This window comes from Helianthus annuus, chromosome 8 (assembly GCF_002127325.2).
Source record: "Helianthus annuus cultivar XRQ/B chromosome 8, HanXRQr2.0-SUNRISE, whole genome shotgun sequence".
Classification (NCBI taxonomy): Eukaryota; Viridiplantae; Streptophyta; class Magnoliopsida; order Asterales; family Asteraceae; genus Helianthus; species Helianthus annuus.
Window position 1 is genome coordinate 119,177,382 of NC_035440.2, and position 19,017 is coordinate 119,196,398.

General features: G+C 34.4%; 1 protein-coding gene across 2 annotated transcripts; it reads left to right on the top strand.

The window, feature by feature from the left end:
- The first annotated feature begins 5,326 nt into the window (after nucleotides 1–5,326).
- On the top strand, nucleotides 5,327–9,028 carry LOC110873855 (squamosa promoter-binding-like protein 13A). Of its 2 annotated transcripts, none has more exons than XM_022122865.2 (4): nucleotides 5,327–5,641; nucleotides 5,997–6,492; nucleotides 7,783–7,913; nucleotides 8,192–9,028. In XM_022122865.2, exons 2-4 carry the CDS (start codon nucleotides 6,098–6,100, stop codon nucleotides 8,800–8,802), a joined length of 1,137 nt encoding a protein of 378 aa, XP_021978557.1. In that variant the 5' UTR covers nucleotides 5,327–5,641; nucleotides 5,997–6,097; the 3' UTR covers nucleotides 8,803–9,028. The 2 variants fall into 2 exon arrangements, with proteins under 2 accessions (XP_021978557.1, XP_021978558.1); XM_022122866.2 differs by having other exon boundaries at nucleotides 5,332–5,641; nucleotides 5,982–6,492.
- The last annotated feature ends 9,989 nt before the right edge of the window (nucleotides 9,029–19,017 follow it).

The following is a 19,017-nucleotide window of genomic DNA, read 5'->3' on the forward strand; positions in this document are numbered from 1 at the left end:
ATTTTTTAAAGAATTCCATTTAAATTCCAATTCTAATCCAGTTTTCAATTCCTTTACAAAATATTTCGCGAAACGCCCCTAAGTGTTATATGAGCAATTGCTTGATACCTTTTCTTTGTACTATATCTCGCAACCTTATGTTTTTTATTGGATCTCATTTTTTTCAAAAAAAAAAAAATTATTGGATCTCTAACTTGGACCCAAAAAACATGTAAATGTTATTGTAGAGTTTATAGTATATAGATGTTGCATATATATTTTGAATTTGAATGTCGAAAAGGAAACAATAAGGAAAATAAACTGCCGAAAACAAAAAAAAAACAATTTTTTTCATTGTAATTTTATTTGATTTACTTTCAAAAAGGAAACAATAACCTATTATATTAGATCAAATAGGAAGTTAATTTTCGCTAGAAAGGATAGGAAGCCATAGGATTATGACATGTGGCAAATTTTAAAATAAAGAGAAAGGGTATTTTAGTCAATTCAACTCCTTCTTCTTCCTTTTTCAAAACCCAGTAACTTCAAAACCCACCATTTTCAAAACCCACCATCTTCAACTATTTCTTCACTTTCTATCTCAATAATCACTACATTATAGTGCGATTTTCATCACCAATCAATGATTCAAAACCCGATCAACGTGTTCTTCAGCTTTTTTTTGAAGAAAACTCAGTTTAATTTCATAAAAAAATCTCGTTTCTATCATTCAAATTTCGTCAATTGATGAAGAAATCGGCTTCGATCCATGTAAGAAATTCTTTAATTTCATTTTCACGATCTGGGTTTTTTATTTAGTCACTGCGTTTTACGATCTTTGGTGGGGTCCGGGGGCGGCAGCCCCTGGCGGGGTCCAAGGGGCAGAGAAAAATTAATTTTTCAGAAATTGGCTCATTTCGAAGACAGTAATTCGTAGACAATTCAGACAATTCACAGTGACAGACAGTTTTATGTGTCCATTGCGTTTTAGAAATAAGAGAGTTTTATGTGGTTTATGGCTATTGCGTTTTAGAAAAAAACACATTTTTAAGTGTTTTTAGTCATTGCGTTTTAGGTAAAACACATTTTTAGGTGTTTTCAGTCCATTGCGTTTTAGAATGATTAAGTGTTTTCTGGCCATTGCGTTTTACATATAAGACATTTCTTTGTGTTTTTGGTGCATTGCGTTTTAGGTAAAACACTTTTTTATGTGTTTTCAGTCCATTGCGTTTTAGAAAACAAACATTTTAAGTGTTTTCTGGCCATTGCGTTTTACAAATAAGACATTTCTTTGCGTTTTTTGTGCATTGCGTTTTAGGTAAAACACATTTTTATGTGTTTTCTGGCCATTGCATTTTACAAATAAGACATTTCTGTGTGTTTTCTGGCCATTGCGTTTTACAAATAAGTCATTTCTTTGTGCTTTTTGGTGCATTGCGTTTTAGAAAAATGTCATTTTTTAGGTTTTTTTTTCATTGCGTTTTACGTAACTGGTGGTTTTTCTATTGCGTTTTACGCAACTGGGTTTTAAATTTTTTTTTTAAATATAGCAATAGTATACTCGTTTTAAAGATAAAAAAACGCTTGTTTTTTTGGTGCAATTTTTATAAAAAAATAATGTCGTATGAAAGAGTTATTAACGTTTAAAAAATGGGGGGGAATTGGATGAGAGAGAAACTATTGGCTTGGATTGACTAGAATGCCCTTGAACAAACTCACGCGACTCTTTTCTTCCTTTCAATTTTCCTGATTTAATCTTAGCACTTGATTAACTTAATGGATACTCAAGATCACTTCCTAATATTCCTAACCAAATAAACTTTCTATTTTATCTCCACCCTATATTTCCTATGATTTCAAACAACAATGTATAACATACTATTGTTGGATTTCAAAGAAAAATAAAGGAAACTTCAGAAAGAATCATTTGATGTCATTATTTCTCATCAAATCAAAGTAGGGATGAGAAAAGACAGCCAACATGATTAGAAAATTCGAAATATTTGAAAGAATTATCCGGGTATGAGACTAGTACAATATTAATTTCAAAATATTTCGGATACGTGATTGGTATGATATTAGATGATACTTTTCTAATTATCTAATCTTGTTCAACAATATCGTGTTATAATTAAATACAAATAATTAGAGTAGAATAACGTCACATCTTATTGTCTGTTTAACATCTATCTTGATGTAAATTTATAATACGATAATATTTAATATATCTAATATAATAACTAGAATATTATGCTAACAATAGAATAATTATTAGGGTGAACGGAGTGGGCGGCAAACTGGAGCGGTAAATGTGTTTACCGAGCGGTAACACCGCCGCCAATGGTGTTTACCGCTCGGCTGCATTGTTTGATCGGTGAAGGTTTACCGATGAGGGAAGGGGGAGAGAGAAAGGTGTGTGGTGGGGTCCATTCCTTCTCAACCAATTACACATTTTTTAAATAGTTTAACTAAACTCCATTATGTAAACCACCGCCAACGTTTTTAAGCATTAGATAAAAATTTAGGTAAATTGACGTGACACTGTCTAATTGAGTGAACGGTGAGTTTACCTATTTCAAATAGGTAACCACTCCCTTCACCCTTGTTACTCTACAATTTTTGAACTAGAGTAATTATTATTACTTTACTTCATTTCTGTAGTGTAATTACTCTAGTTCAAAATTGTAGAGTAAAATAATAGTTATTCCTGTTATATAAGTTAATTTCATTGGTACACGATCTCACCTTTACCCGTATCAAAATCGATTATATTAATATATTATATAATCTTCAAAACGTAATAAATAATATGCTAAGAGTTGTTAAAACTTAAGATTACTATGTTTAGGGAATGGGCCCGGTACTGAACCGAAAGTACCAATCTTGAAAAACGTAAAAAATGGATACTTATATTCGAAGGTAAATCGACCTAAAATACCATACCGTACCGAACCGGAAAAATGCAAAAGTACGTACCTAATTGGTAGCTAAAATGGCTTGGCACGGTACAAATTTAGTATGGTATCCCTAACTATATTATTGAATTCTAATAGTTTTAGGTGAAAGTCTCTTACGTTCAAGGTTAGGAGCGGGTGAAGGATGTGATCCGGGCCGGGGCGGGGGTTTTTTTTTTTTTTTTTGCTATAGCTAGTAGAGCTGGTAACAAAGTCCCAGGAATACCCGTAAGAGCTGAATAAGTATCGGATAAAGGCTTTTTTTCCATTTCAAATAATAAGCCCCACAATGGTTATTCTTTAAGCACACATGACAACAAACGACCATTACCCAAAAATCACATACATAAGCCATGAAGTTAGTAAGTAATGAGTAAGGGGTACACAACGACTACAAGAGCACACATAAAACATAATTTTACAATTAGATATGAAGATTGCCGCAAACATAAAACATAATTTTACAATCAGATATGAAGATTGCCAATTCTCGTACAACAACAACCCATTTTCCTTAAATGAATATAAATAACCAAAAGAGTAAACTGCCATTTTGGTCTCTCAGGTTTGGCCAGTTTTGCCACTTTAGTCCAAATTTCAAAACTTTTGCCATTTTGGTCCCTGTGGTTTCGTTTTTTTGCCATTTTGGTCCAAATTTCAAATTTGGCCAGATTCCCCAACTTAAAACCTTCTATTTTGTCTTTATCCTCAAAGGCATTTTGGTCATTTTAAAATTATTATAACAAATTATATATATATATATATATATATATATATATATATAATACCCTAAAATACACACACATACAGATACCACACCACCCTATTCTCACTCTGCTCTCTCTCTCTCTCTCTGAATTACCACCACCCCACCACCACCACCCCACCACCGCATCATCCCCACCACCACCCCACTGCCGCCAACACCACCATCCCACTGAAACCCCAAAACCACCATCCAACTGTCGCCACATCTGGTAACCACCAATACCACGATCCTCTCAAAACTCCAACAACCACCATCCAACTGTGGTGGGTGGTGTCGATTGGGAGACCGAAGAAGAGAGAGACGAGTAGAGAGAAAGAGATTGATGAAGAGAGAGTACGAGGAGAGAGAGCGGTGGGAGAAGGGGGAGTCGACCCCTCTCCGCCGCCGCGGCGACGATAGACGGCGGAGCCGTCTTTCCTGCAACCCAGAAAGAATCTAGCAGCGGCGGTGGTGGTCAAGTGGCGGCGGAACGGTAGTGTAGGTGCTTAGGTGCAGAGGAATTAGGGTTTGGATTAGGGTTTTCTGGTGAAATTGGGTCAAGGGTGGATGTTGGGGGTGGTTTTGAAGAGAATGGGATTAAGATTGGTGGTGGGGATGGTTCTGTTGATGATTGTACGTAGTTATGATTTTTAGAGGTGATGATGATGATGGGTGGTGTTGATGATGGCGGTGGTGAGAAGGGGGAGGAGATGGCGGTGGTGAGAAGAGGGAGGAGGTGACGGTGGTTGTGGTGCTTGAAACCGTTGCCGGAACTGGCTCCGTCACTCGATGTTTGCAGCCATGGCGGTTGGTTCCTCTTTGTTTTGATTATTATTAACAGATCCGAGACTCTTCTTTTTCATATTTTCGTTTTTATTTTTATCAAGTGTTGATGGATGGGTGTTGATGATGGCGGTAGTGAGAAAGGGGAGGAGGTGGCGGTGGTGAGAAGAGAGAGGAGGTGGCGGTGGTGAGAAGAGAGAGGAGGTGACGGTGGTGGTCTTCTGCTTTTGGGGAATATGAAGACATGGGGTGCTTTTATTTGTATTCTTTTAATTAAAAATGTGTTATAATAATTCTAAAATGACCAAAATTCCCTTGAGGATAAAGACAAAATAGAAGGTTTTAAGTTAGGGAATCTGGCCAAATTTAAAATTTGGACCAAAATGGCAAAAAAACGAAACCAAAAGGACCAAAATAGCAAAATATTTAAAATTTAGACTAAAATGGCAAAACTGACCAAATCTCAAAGACCAAAATGGCAGTTTACTCTAACCAAAAACTAACTAAAAACATGTTATTATGTTTTGAAAGAAATATATGCCAAAAAGCAACAAAAACATGCCCATGACATGTGAAACACAATACACAGGCAGGCAGGCAGGATTACAAGAAACAAATCAAAGGACATGCAAATCCCTCTTTTATCCTTCCCTCCATTGTAATTTGTACTTGACAACTTTGTTTAACTTTTTCATGAGACACCTTGTCCCTGTCATCCTCCTTTATCAAACAACACTGAACCCACCTCAATAAAAGAAAGTCCATTATACCACATACACCCCTGCCCCACCTCCACCATTGATTTGAAAAACTATACATACATACATACAACTCTTTTTATATATTTATTTTGTTTAAGGGTTTTTCTTTTGGTATCTAATTCCCATTCCCCCCACAAGTGTGTTCCAAGTTCCAATGTTTGTTATTGATTAATCAAATCAAAATAAAAATAGTTAAAAATATTCTTTTTGTTTTTCCCAAATCCAAGATCAACTTAACTTCCTCCTAATGTTTATATTTTGCCTTGCCTTGATGGTGTTTGATAAAATGCCTCGGTGAAGCAGCACAGATTCTTATCCTACACCCATCTCCACTTTTTTGGTGTTTTCCTTTTCTTACCCTTCACAGGCTTTGAAAGGCTGTAAAGCTCTCACTTTCTCTCTCTACATCTGTTTCTGTAAGTACCCTCTTTCTCTCTCTCTCTCTCTCTCTCTATATGTTCTTATATGGGAAAGCTACTTGATTGATTTTCTTCAACTGTTTTCAACTATCAAGTATCAATCTACTTCAACTTATTCTACTACTACTAGTAGTAGTTATATGCTTTCTACTTTGTTAACCTTATTTTAAGTAGCCGGAAACTTGTAATGCTTTTTCTGTACTTACTCATTTAATTTATTAACCATATGCTTTTCCCCTGCTCCATAGATTGCCTGCCCTGTTTTCTTTTTTTTTTTTTTTTTTTTTTTTTAATATGGGTTTGTAGAGGTTATAACTTATAACATTACCAAACTTAGCTTTCTTGATTTCAGATAAACTTAGGAAATAAACAGGAAAAAGAGTAAAAGACTCAAAAAGTCAAGAGTCAAAAGGCTAAAGATAAAGTATTTGAAAGTGAAAGTGAAAGGGGATTATGGACTGGAATTTGAAGATACCCTCTTGGGAATTCACAGAATTTGAACAAGGATCAATTCCCAATATTGATTCTAATAATGGGTCAAGTAGTTATGGAGGTCCAGGGATTAAAGGGGGCAGTTTTTCTGTTGATTTAAAGCTTGGTCAAGTCATTGATTCAGGAGTATCTACTGGTGGTTCGAAAATGGCCTTGTCTCCTTCCGGATCATCGAAGCGGGCTCGGCCTGTTAGTAACCCGGTTAACGGGGCTGCTTGTCTTGTGGATGGGTGTAAAGCTGACCTTAGTAAATGCAAGGAGTATCATAGGCGCCATAAGGTCTGTGAAGTCCATTCCAAGACTCCTGAGGTTTCGATTAATGGTCACAAACAACGGTTTTGCCAGCAGTGTAGTCGGTATGGCTCTCGATTGTTTCGTTTTGTGTTCTTTTGTTTGCTTAGTTTGAAATAGGAGGCGCGCTTAGGCGATGAGTCTTGCGCTTCGTGAGGCGACAGGCGCAGACGTTATGTGTTTTTTGATTATTCGCTATCACATGTTCGTTTCTAAAATGCATATCTAAGGGGGCGTTTGGTTTGGGATTTCTTATTTAAATGTGGAGTAAGTACTTTTTGTGCGTTTGGATAAAGTAAAATGCTTACTGAGTGAACAAATCCTGGCCATTGATTTACACGTGTATGGCTATGATTTCATCATCAAATCTTGACCATTGATTTACACACGTGTATGGCCAGGATTAGTTCGCTCAGTTCGCAAATACACTAGTGTTCACTCTTGAACCTAATCCTATACATACATATATATATATATATAGGGTTAGGATCGTGTGAGAAACACTAAGGCTATTTGAGAAACTTGTGAAGCATTCTGTACCACACATTTTCCGTAAGCTTTTCGTAATATACACGTATGTATAGTTTAAAATTGACTATATACATATGTGTATAATTCAAGATTTGACAATATACATATATGTATATAGTCAATTTTAAACTATACATATATGTATATTACGAAAAGCTTAGGGAAATGTGTGGTTCAGAATGTTTCTCAAACAGGGCAGACTTCAACTAAGCTGGTTATTTATAATATAAGCATTAGTTGTTTTTATCTAAACACCCCTTAATTCTATATATTTTGTTCTAGAAGGGTGGTTTTGATTAGGTATATACAACATTGTTACTTTAGTCTTGTTAGCAGTATCTTAATATATGTTGATTTTTTAGTCGAGGTAGTTAATGTTTTGCTGAATCAAGATAGTAACTCTTTAGCATTTTGTTTGGTTCACCTTGTCTTTTATTGTATAAAGTTTGTTTGTAGGGTGGTCCGTTGTACTCTTGAAAAGTTCTTTTATATGCTGTAAATAAATATAAAATACAAGTTGTCATTTATAATGCATCCATGAATCTTTTTTTTGTTTTTGTTTTGTAAGTGCATATTCAGGTAGGTCAAGTATCTCAACAACCATAACTTCACCATTATTTGAACCTCAACTTCAATCTCTTGAAACATTAAAAACCTTGTATTGCCTTTCACACAATGACTAACGTTTTAACACAATACTCATTCATTTTGATATTGACAAACTGTATATTTTTAATTGATTATAGCATAAAAGGTCTCTAATTTGACTATTAAAAGTCAACTATGGAGTATTTCCTGTACTAAAAATTTGTCACTCATTGTAGATTCCATTCACTAGAAGAATTCGATGAGGGAAAACGAAGCTGCAGAAAACGTCTTGATGGACATAACCGTAGGAGAAGAAAGCCTCAACCCGATACCTCACGTGCTGCAGGGCTTTTCTCCACTCACCAAGGTCTGTTTCAAATCTTAACTACAGGTGGTTCGATGTGTGGGTCAGGTAATCGGTCAGGTTGACCCGTAAACACCTTTTAGTCAACCTAATTAAAGTATTTTCTAAATAAGATTAAAATTTCAATATTGGTATAAGCATAATTCAAATATAACGATTTAGTACGTTGTGTGCATTGAAAATATAACGATTTAGATGAAACACAACCAAATTGACCCATTATATATATAACGGGCCGATGAAATTTTACGCATGCTAATAATCAATTTGGCACATTTTAGGTACCACGATGTTACAATTCGCAAGTCCACACATGTACCAAACACCAACTCTCACGAACCCACTATGGACGGGAATGGTCAAGTGTGAAGAAGAACCCACATACTCGACCCGGGCCCTAAAACAGAACCCATATCCAGAATCATCTTCGGGCACCAAAAAACTACCCGAAAAGCAGCAATTCAGCCTGTTTCATAACAACTGTTCGGGTTCACACCTTAAACTCAACCACGAAACATCACCACCAAAAGTCTGTCATCAGCAACTTCTTAGTTTTGAGGCTAATAATAATAATAATAATAGCAGCAACTATGACAAGCTGTTCTGTGACGGGTATCCGCCACCGGCTCGGGTGGTGCAGCCGGTGGTGCCATCCGACTGTGCTCTCTCTCTTCTGTCATCATCACCGTCGCAAACATCATGTACAACCCTGAGCCATGTGATGCACCCACCTAACTCGTTTACTGCAACACCAAACCCGTTGGATCCTGGTGTGGGGTATGGTGGTCTGGAGTCGATTATGGATCATAATCATAATCATACTCGTAATCATCATCATCATGTGTCGCGTGATAATGGAGCTCCTCAAACACTTCCGTTCTACTGGGAATAGGGTTAATATTTGAAAAAAAGTGATAAATTTCACTCGAATGAGATTTGATTTGATTAGGTTCGATTCGATTAAGTTTAGCTTTTGATTTTGATTTGTAGTTGTTGGTGTTTTTATTCTTTCTTATGTGTTACTTTCTCTTGTATGGTAGGAATTCAACATTTTTTTTTTCTTGGTTGAACTTGAATGTGTTAAAACTTCAATTTAAATTCTTAATTGAGTTTTTTTTCTGTTTTCTTTTGTGGGTGTCACTAGGCACGAGCTAGGCTAGTCATGCTTTTATGAAGCTCGAGCTCGGTTAGGTTCAAGCCTACTATTTTGAGATCGAGCTCGACTTGAAAGTAAAACCCAAGGGTTCGGGTTCAGCTCCAGCTCGGCTTGAGGTAATTTGAGAACATTTTAAACGAGCTAAAGGTTTGGCTTGAGCTCACTTTGATAGCTTAAATGAGCCAAAGCTCGGCTAAAGCTCAGCTCGCCAATGTTAAATAGTAGGTATATTATATATAAGACGACTCATATTTTAGGATTGAACTCGGGCTCGTTAAGGCTCGTCTCATTTCTACTTTTTACCGATCTGGTCCCAAGTAGCTCTCTAGCCGCTCAATCGTTTACACCCCTATGTGTGTGCCATGTATGTGTTAGTTTTTTGTATATAGCTTGAATTGAAAAGCGAACCAGTTGATAGAATTAGTTAAATCGGGTTAGGAGCCTGTCTCTAAACCTGGTGCACGTTAGATCACCTACAATAGAGTTCCCATCCTACTCCCTATATCAAAATTATAAGGAAAAGGTAAGATTTTGTGCAATTTTATTTCTACATAGAGTTCCCATCTTAAAACCCCATTCGCCAAAATTTTATGGGAAACTAAGAGCATTCACATCCAAAGAACCAAATTCTGTGTGGGGGTGTTTTTAAAATATAAAAAGTATAAAAAGTGGTTGTGAGTGGAGGAGAGAGAAAATGTTACTGTTCATTTGTATATTTGGGGAGACACTGTTCATCCCCTATAATTTTTTAATAGATTTTGGAAGTGGTTGTGAGTGGAGGAGAGAGAAAAGGTAATAATAAAGGTGTAAAAAATATTATTTAATTGAAAGTGAGAGAGAAAATGTGTTTTTTAGTGTAATTTAGGATGAAAATATAATAGAATGGATGTGAATGCTCTAAGTCCCTATATTTGGGGGTTCATTTTCATCCCCATCCTATATTTTTATATGGCAATGAGTGAAAAAATGTATTATTTTATTGATTATGAGTGAAAAAAAATGTATTGTTTTATTGACCATGAGTATAGGTTTGAGTTATAATACAAAGTATTTAAAAATAAGAAGGGTAAGAAGCCATCAGAGAGTGACAAGTATCCTAGGAGTAATTAGATGAAAAGGGTAATTTTGTCTACAAGAGGAAAGAGAATATGCACATGCAAGTCACATGTCATCTCCCCCCCCCCCCCCCCCCCAATTTTTAAACGTCCGTAACTTTTTTATACATCATTTGTTTTAAAAAAATATACCATAAAATCGAGCGTTTTTTATCTTTAATATGAGTACCATATTATTATATTTTTCAAAAAAAAAAAAAATAATAATAAAAACCCAGTTGCATATTACACAATGGACATGATGTATAACACAATGTAAAGTATATCACAAACACAATCAATGACAACAGATAAAGACACAATGGACAACAGACTAAAATACAATGACCATAACGTATAACACAATGGCGATAACATATAACACAATAAGTATCAGACTAAATAAAAACACAATTGATGACAACAGATAAAAGATACAATTAATGACAGCAGATAAAAGACACAATGGAGAGCAGATGAAGACACAATAGAAAACAAACTAAAAACACGATACACAACAAACTAAAACACAATGAACAGAGATAATACAAAAAAATTGAACAAATTATTAAAACACAATGGACATCATATTAAAACACAATGAATAACATATTAAACACAGTGACCTGAACTAATAACACAATTTATAGAAAACCCAGATAAAACACCATGTTCATTGTGTCATATATTGTGTTATAGGTTTTGATATTAACACAATGGACATGATGTAAAACACAATGTAAAGTAGATCAAAAACACAATCAATGACAACAGATAAAGATACAATGGACAACATACTAAAACACAATGACCATAACGTATAACACAATGGCGATAACATATAACACAATAAGTATCAGACTAAATAAAAACACAATTGATGACAACAGATAAAAGCCACAATTAATGACAACAGATAAAAGACACAATGGAGAGCAGATGAAGAGACAATGGAAAACAAACAAAAACACAATACACAACAAACTAAAATACAATGAACAAAGATAATACAAAAAAAATTGAACAAATTATTAAAACACAATGGACAACATATTAAAACACAATGAATAACATATTAAACACAGTGACCTGAACTAATAACACAATTTATAGAAAACCCAGATATAACACCATCTTCATTGTGTCAATTATTGTGTTATAGGTTCTTATAAAAAAGCAATGGATATAACCCAAATTAACATTGTGTTATAAGTTTTGATAATAACACAATGTATAGAAACTCTACTGACCAAAACCCAGTTAAAAGACACAATGACCTGAACCTTTAACACAATGCAAAAAAAAAAACCCAATAAAAATAAATTTTTTTATTTTATTTTTATATGATAATATGGTACTCATATTAAAGATAAAAAAACGCTCGTTATTATGGTGAAATTTTTTTAAACAAAAAATGTTGTATGAAAAAGTTATGGGCGTTTTAAATCGATGGGGGAATTAGCATGTGCCTTGCAAGTGGAGAGAGAAAATTCATAAATATAAGAATCCCTTTATGTCCTTCTATTATATTCTTTTCCCTACAACTAATCTCAACCCTCCAAATCTAATATCAATGGACTAGAATCCTTCTTACCCTTCTTATTTATTTTATCCTTTGTATTTGATCCTAACCCCATGAGTATATATTGGGAATTGAATGTGGGATTTTGTTTTTTTTTTTTAAATAATCAAATTCTTTAAGTTCGATTAAATTATATATATCAATGGAGATGAAGTTCTTGAATGCTCTTAAGTTGGACTGCTTGGGGTTGAGATCCTTGATTTGGAGGGGTTGGTGATCCAAAAATTGCCAAATATATCATAGATGACCTAAAGGTTATAAACCAACTTGATATAATTTAATATTGTTTAGGGTATAACAAGGTCATTAAATTAAATGTGCAATACGCATATATGTTTCTGAAATCTTTAGAACCTTGGCAAAAGTTAAAGTACCACCTATGAAAACGGTTGATTAAGTTCACATCATCACCAAACCACCAAAATCTGTGTGGGGGGTTTTTAAAATATAAGAAGTATAAAAAGTGGTTGTGAGTGGAGGAGAGAGAAAATGTTACTGTTCATCTGTATATTTGGGGGGACACTGTTCACCCCCTATACTTTTTTAATATATATTGAAAGTGGTTGTGAGTGGAGGAGAGAGAAAATGTAATATATATTAAAAAGGAGAGAGAAAAAATATTTGTTTTTAGTGGAAATATATTGATATAGGAGTTGTTTTTTAGTGGAATGTATGTATATTTTTAGTGGATTGGATGTGAATGCTCTAATACAACAAAAACTAACCCCCATTCACACCAGGGATTATCCGGGAACGAAATTGCAAAAGTTGGGGACTATGGAGGTAATTTTAGAAAATTAGGGACTAAAGGTGAAAAAATGGCAAACCACAGAGACTATCCAGGCATTTAACTCTACAATAGTCAATAAACAATAACACAAACAACTATTCATGATATTGGCGCGGCTAGCCCAAACTTTTTTAGGGCCCAAAATTTTTCTTCTTTCGTTATATTTATATATATAATATTTACAGGCCTAAATGAAACATTAACATTGTTGTAGCTATAACGGTTCTACACTTGTCAATACACAGTCTTTGATTCAAGACATGACAACATTTCGTTTTCTCCAACTTTTATTGTTTTCATTTGTTCATGGAAGCAGCCTCTCTATTCCTATAGGGTAGAGGTAAGGTTGTCTACATTTTACCCTCCTCAGACCATACCTTAATTTTGCTATTAGTGGGATTTACTGAGTATGATGATGATGATGATCTTTTATAAAATTCTAAGGCTTATTTTAATCTACGCTCGATAAAAGATTCACTCAAAATTCAGGTGTGAATTATGCGGGTTTGAAGACTAGTATAAACACATGTATTATATGAGTTTTAGAATAAAAAAATGTATAACTTAATAATGTACGTACATATTTACATAACTAAAAAAATCCTGAAACTTTATTTCTGGTAGTGACGTCATCTAAATGTTTATAAATAATCGGTACAATTTCATAAAAAAACACTTTAATATTATGGTTTTAATAAAAGTTATATATAATAAAAATATAATAAAAATTTGGACCATAATAAAGCCAAACAAGGTTAAAAAGTGTATTAGTAGCATAAAGCTAATGCGGATTCGTAGTGGCTTAGCAACTCTACGTTAGATTGAAGAAAATATAAGAACATAAGGGTCTGTTTGGTATGTGGTAATGGAATAGATGAGAGAATGGAATGGACGAGGTAATGGAATGGACAACGGAATAAAATGGATCATTCCATTCCATTGTGATGTTTGGTTACTCATATGTGAATAGAATGAATTATTACTTTGTACAATTTGATAAACAAAAAAAGATGAAGTAACGAAACACAACTGTATTAAAAACGACAAAAATATAATTGACTCAATAATAATAATAATAATAATAATAATAATAATAATAATAATAATAATAATAATAATAATATATTAATGATAAAAAATTAGTAATAGATTTTTCATATATATTAGTAATATTAGTATGAATATTAATAAATATAAATATAAATATAAATACAAATAAAAGTATTAAGTATAATAATAATAATAATAATAATAATAATAATAATAATAATAATAATAATAATAATAATAATAATAACATATTTCTTTCCATTCCTTGAGGAAATCGAAAAAAAACACCTACATACCAAGGAATGGAAATTATTATATTTGGAAGGAGTTACATTCCCTTGGAATGCTCCATTCCATTACCACATGATAACCAAACATGTTTATTTTCATTCCATCAGAATGATCCATTCCATTCCACCTTCAATTCCTTCATACCAAACGCTACCTAAGTGTTAGTAATGGATGGCTTATTAAAATTGATTAGACATATTTATAAGAAGCATTTCATGAAATAAAAATTGGAAACATGCAAAATAATTTGAAAGGGCAAATAAAACCTTGTAATTCATTAGGAAAATTGCTTAAATATTATTAATTGAAATGGTTTCAATTATGATTAAATATGATATTGTTACTATATATTTGATTGAAAAAAGAAATAACATGTATCTCGGTAGTATATACGAGCAAGTTGCTAAACAAATTTGTGCATACATTTTGAAGGTGTATAGTTTTTATTCTCAAATCTGTGTTTTTTTTTTTTTAAAGATAAATTTCATTCAGCAAAAACGCCACAAACGGCCCTCAAGACAAGACCCCCGGGCAGAAAACGACCTTACATCAAATCCAACGGATAATTACACCAAACATTCCAATCTATTCCTTCCAAATTAGATCTATACCGAATCCAAAAGTACGACGTGGATTTTATGTTTTCCATCACTTCAATCGCTCTACGAGACTTACCTTTAAAAATACGAGCATTTCGTTCATTCCATAACACCCACATTGTACTATAGATGATACCACTTAAAATGTATTTCGCCTTCTTCGTGTTTGTATCGTTTTCCGCCATTTTCAATAGATCCGGCACATCGAATGCAAACATCAGACTCAACCGACACCAACTGCCCACTCTAGCCCAAATCTCAGCCCAAAAAACACATCCAGTGAACATATGGATTGCCGTCTCCGAGTCCGAATTACACAAAACACATGAAACATTCTGCATTGGGACTCCACGTTTTTGAAGTTCCAGTCTAGTAGGGAGCCGGTTAAGACTAGCCCTCCAAACCATGATTTTGCACTTTAACGGAACCCGCCCTTTCCACTTTATGTTCGATGCATTTATCGGCATCGATGTAGAAGCTAACAGTTTCTTAGCTGCACTCACAGAAAATATCCCATTGGAATCTCCTTTCCATTTTCACACATCAACCCCACCTACCCAATTGTAATCGTGAATATCCTCGAGCAGGTGAAACAACTCGGTAAGCTCATCAAACAACGATGGAACCGAGCGCTAATCCCAGGAAAGAATCTTCTCACCATTCACACATTGCAACCGAGAAGACACAAGAGCCCATTTATGTTTTTCCAACCTGAATAAGTTCGGATATATAATACGAAGAGGGTCTTCGCGCAACCAAGTATCTCCCCAAAAGTTAATCGTTGACCCATCGCCAGGTATACCAACGAAATAGCTAATAAGAGAATTACCATTCAGAAGTCTTTTCTCCCCTATTTTGACAATTTGTTTCCAACACCCGCTAGCCAATGGACTGCAGGGTAACATAGTCCAATCCCGGCTCGAACTATGACATCTCGTAACAACTTTCTTCCATAAGAAATTACCTTCTTTTTTGAAACGCGACGTCCATTTTAGAAGAAGCGCTTCGTTCACGTCTTGCAACCTGGTCACGCCTAGACCGCCTTCCTTTTTCGGAGTAGTGATAACATCCCAAGCTACCCACGGAATCTTTCTTTCTTCACTACAACCCGGCCACAAAAAACGCCTCATACTAGCTCCGATACTTTCAATCACCGCCTTAGGAGCTTTATAGAGAGAAAGATAATAAACAGGTAAACTTTCAAGAACCGATTTAATAAGAATTAAACGGCCCCCCATTGATAATGTTCTCGCTTTCCAAGACACAAGACGAGCCTTTATAACTTCAACAACCAAGTTCCAGTTGCTAATACGAGACATGTTAACTCCCACTTGAATACCTAAATAAACAAAAGGAAACCCGCCTCTTTTACACCCCAAAATTTCCATCATGTTATTGTGACAACCCTCACAAATCCAGGTATCCGTACAAATTAATTAATATTTAATTAGTGCTTAATTACTGTGCTTGATTACAATTACGATTAAACTGCTTTCTGTTTTCTGATACATACATACTCATGCATCACATTTTATACTGTCACTCCATTTATTACACACAAACAATAGTGACAAACTTGATGCACAAAGCACAGTTAGCACAGTGAGCGGATAACCCAGAAACATGCTGACAATGCCAGCACCTAGACAGACAATATTTTTGAGGCCAATATGAGCCGGAAATAGAATACTACACTAGTAGGGAGTGTAGGAAGGTGAGGACCATAAAACTGCGTCACTAGGTGATAGTTATAGTGACCGGAAGTGCCTAAAACATACTTAAAGTGCAGAATTCTGCACTAAATACCAAAATTCAGCATTTAACAATGCTAGTGAAGTGCAAAAACTTGGTAAAATAGTCCTAGACACTTTCCAAAGTGTTGGGAATTTAATGTGTTACTAAAAACAATATAAAAGACACTTTGAAGCTTTATTTAGCACTTTAACGGATCAACACCCAACCGAACAACCGGACTTTACCCGGAACATAAAAATATTGCCAAACACATTGTTTTTACTTTTCTGAGCTAGTTAGGGTCCCCGAACACCCTAACACACCTTATATTACATAACACACTTATACACTAACTAAACACATTAAATCCTAACTAGTTCCTAACTAATTAGTAACCATCACATTGCATCCCAACCCTATACCCCCCCCCCACTTCGACGGTCACCATGGGGGTGACCCACCCTTGCATTCTTTGATTATTTAATTGTTAGATGTTGTTGGTACAAGAAACACTTTACATGATGGATATAAATAGAACTTGGATTATAAATTAACTTGAAGGTTAATCACTCTCTTTCATCACAAACACCCAACATCAACAAAGCTCTCTCTCCCTCTTCTCCTTGAGTCATGGCCGCCACCACCATCCACCATACAACCACCATCAACCTTCTTTCAAGCCATTTTCCATACATCCAAGGGTGCAAGAGGTCCAACAAGCAAGCCATGTGCACTCGGAAGCTCAAGGACCACCCTAGTTTTCTTTTATCCACCACTTTTACGCTTTGTTTCTTCCCTAGCCTTGTGCTAGTAGTAAGTGCTTCAAATCTCCATCTTGTTCTTATTTTTAGTGGGTAATAGATGATTGAATGGTGAAATATTAAGAAACACTAAAGAACATAAACTAATCTTGAAACATCAAGGATAAAAAGTGGATAAAGAGAAGATGTATGGTTAAATGATGTTGAAATCATGTTGATCTTGTGTTGTTATGATTATTGGATGATGTTTGCTAGTAAAAGTAAGATGGTTCATCATCTAAGACTTGCTAGATCACGTTCAAGAACATGAACTAGCAAGATGTAAATATTAGAGATATGAAGGATGATGAAACCATCTATATATGAACCTTGAACTTGAATAAATGTAAGTTTTCTTGAAAAATAAAGATGTAAACTTGTAGATCTAAAGATCTATGAGTGAGTTTTCGGAAGAACCAAGTGAAAAATACTAGTTTTGTTAAAACCCGGATCTTGTATAAACTAAACACATTTTTAGTAAGTAAACAAGTGTATGAACACTTGTGTAGAAAGAAAATTCCACAAAGAAATATTTTTGAAAATCATGACTAGAAGTTGTGAAAATACACATTCTTTAAAAATAAAGTTTTCAAGAAACTAATCATATTTTTAAAGATAACAAGACCTACTAAGTATGTTAGTAATTTGCTACATATTTTTACAAACCTTCAAGTTCATGAGTTTATGATTTAGGCTTATTTTTGTCAAGATTAGTGATTAAAGATTGTATATTGTTGATTGTTGATTGCTTGGAATGATTTTACAAAAGAAAATGATATGCTAAAAAGCATGGACACCTCCATTTACAGAGGAAACTCTGGAGAAATTTTCTAGAATTACAACACTTAGAAATATTTTTCTAACAAGCGTTTACAAACATATCTTTAACTTGGTTTTCAAAATAAACTTCGCCATGATTTTTATTACAAAAATACCAAGTGCCGGAGGTTGATTTTCGTAAATAAAATTTATTAAATATATATTTAGAATATATATTTTATAATAAAACGCTTGTGTGATTGTTTGTTACTTTGTGTACTAGATATATTATTTTTAGGATAAAAATAGTATAACTTATGATATCATGAAATTACGACTCCAAAATAATACTAACGCTCTCACAAAATAAATATTTGAGTTACACAAGTATTGTTACAACGCGACACGCTAAAACGTAGCTTATGTGGTATTTCTGAAAAATACTCTTATACGTATATTTTGATAAAGTATTATTTTGGAAAATGTATGAAGTAAAATATAATATTTTTGGGAAAAATATATATATTTTGGAATTTAGAACATTTTAGACAAGTGATTAAAATATATTTTTTTTTCAAGTGAGACTTAAGAATATATTTTCGGAATTATAAAGCATACATGTATTATTACCCCCATCCTTGAGAAGGAAATATACTTATAAAATAAATAAGAAGTGTGAATACGAAATAGTTACCTAACTATTTTTCCAAGAACGTTAAACCCTAAGCCAAGGGACGACCATCCGTCTAATAGGCATTAGTACCTGTAGATCGTCACGCAGCAGATTGAGTTGGAGATTGACGTTTCTGGATACGCACTTCTGTGAGTTCATGTCCCCCTTTTCTCTTTACTGTTTTCAGATTTATACTTCGGGGGTGAAATACATGCGACGATTATTACAAACATTTATTACATGGTATGGTTAGCGTAGGGAGGGTTTATACTACTAGATCATGTGAGGGGTGGGTACAACACTTGAGGCCATTAATCCTCGTTGTAGGACCGAGGGACACAAGAGTGATAGATCTATTTGGGTGTAGCGAGCCCAACCCGTGAGGCCGGGGAGGCCCATAGAGGTGACTGTGTCTTACAGCCGAAGCCCGGTAACAAATTTGCTAGGTTTGAGTTTCCCTGCACTTTCTCACACATACTAGTGGATTTGCAACCCATTGGTGATCTCTTTTTCCTTATTGCTACATACCAGGGACTTTTATACATACTTTAAAGGTTTATTCATACTCACTTTTACATG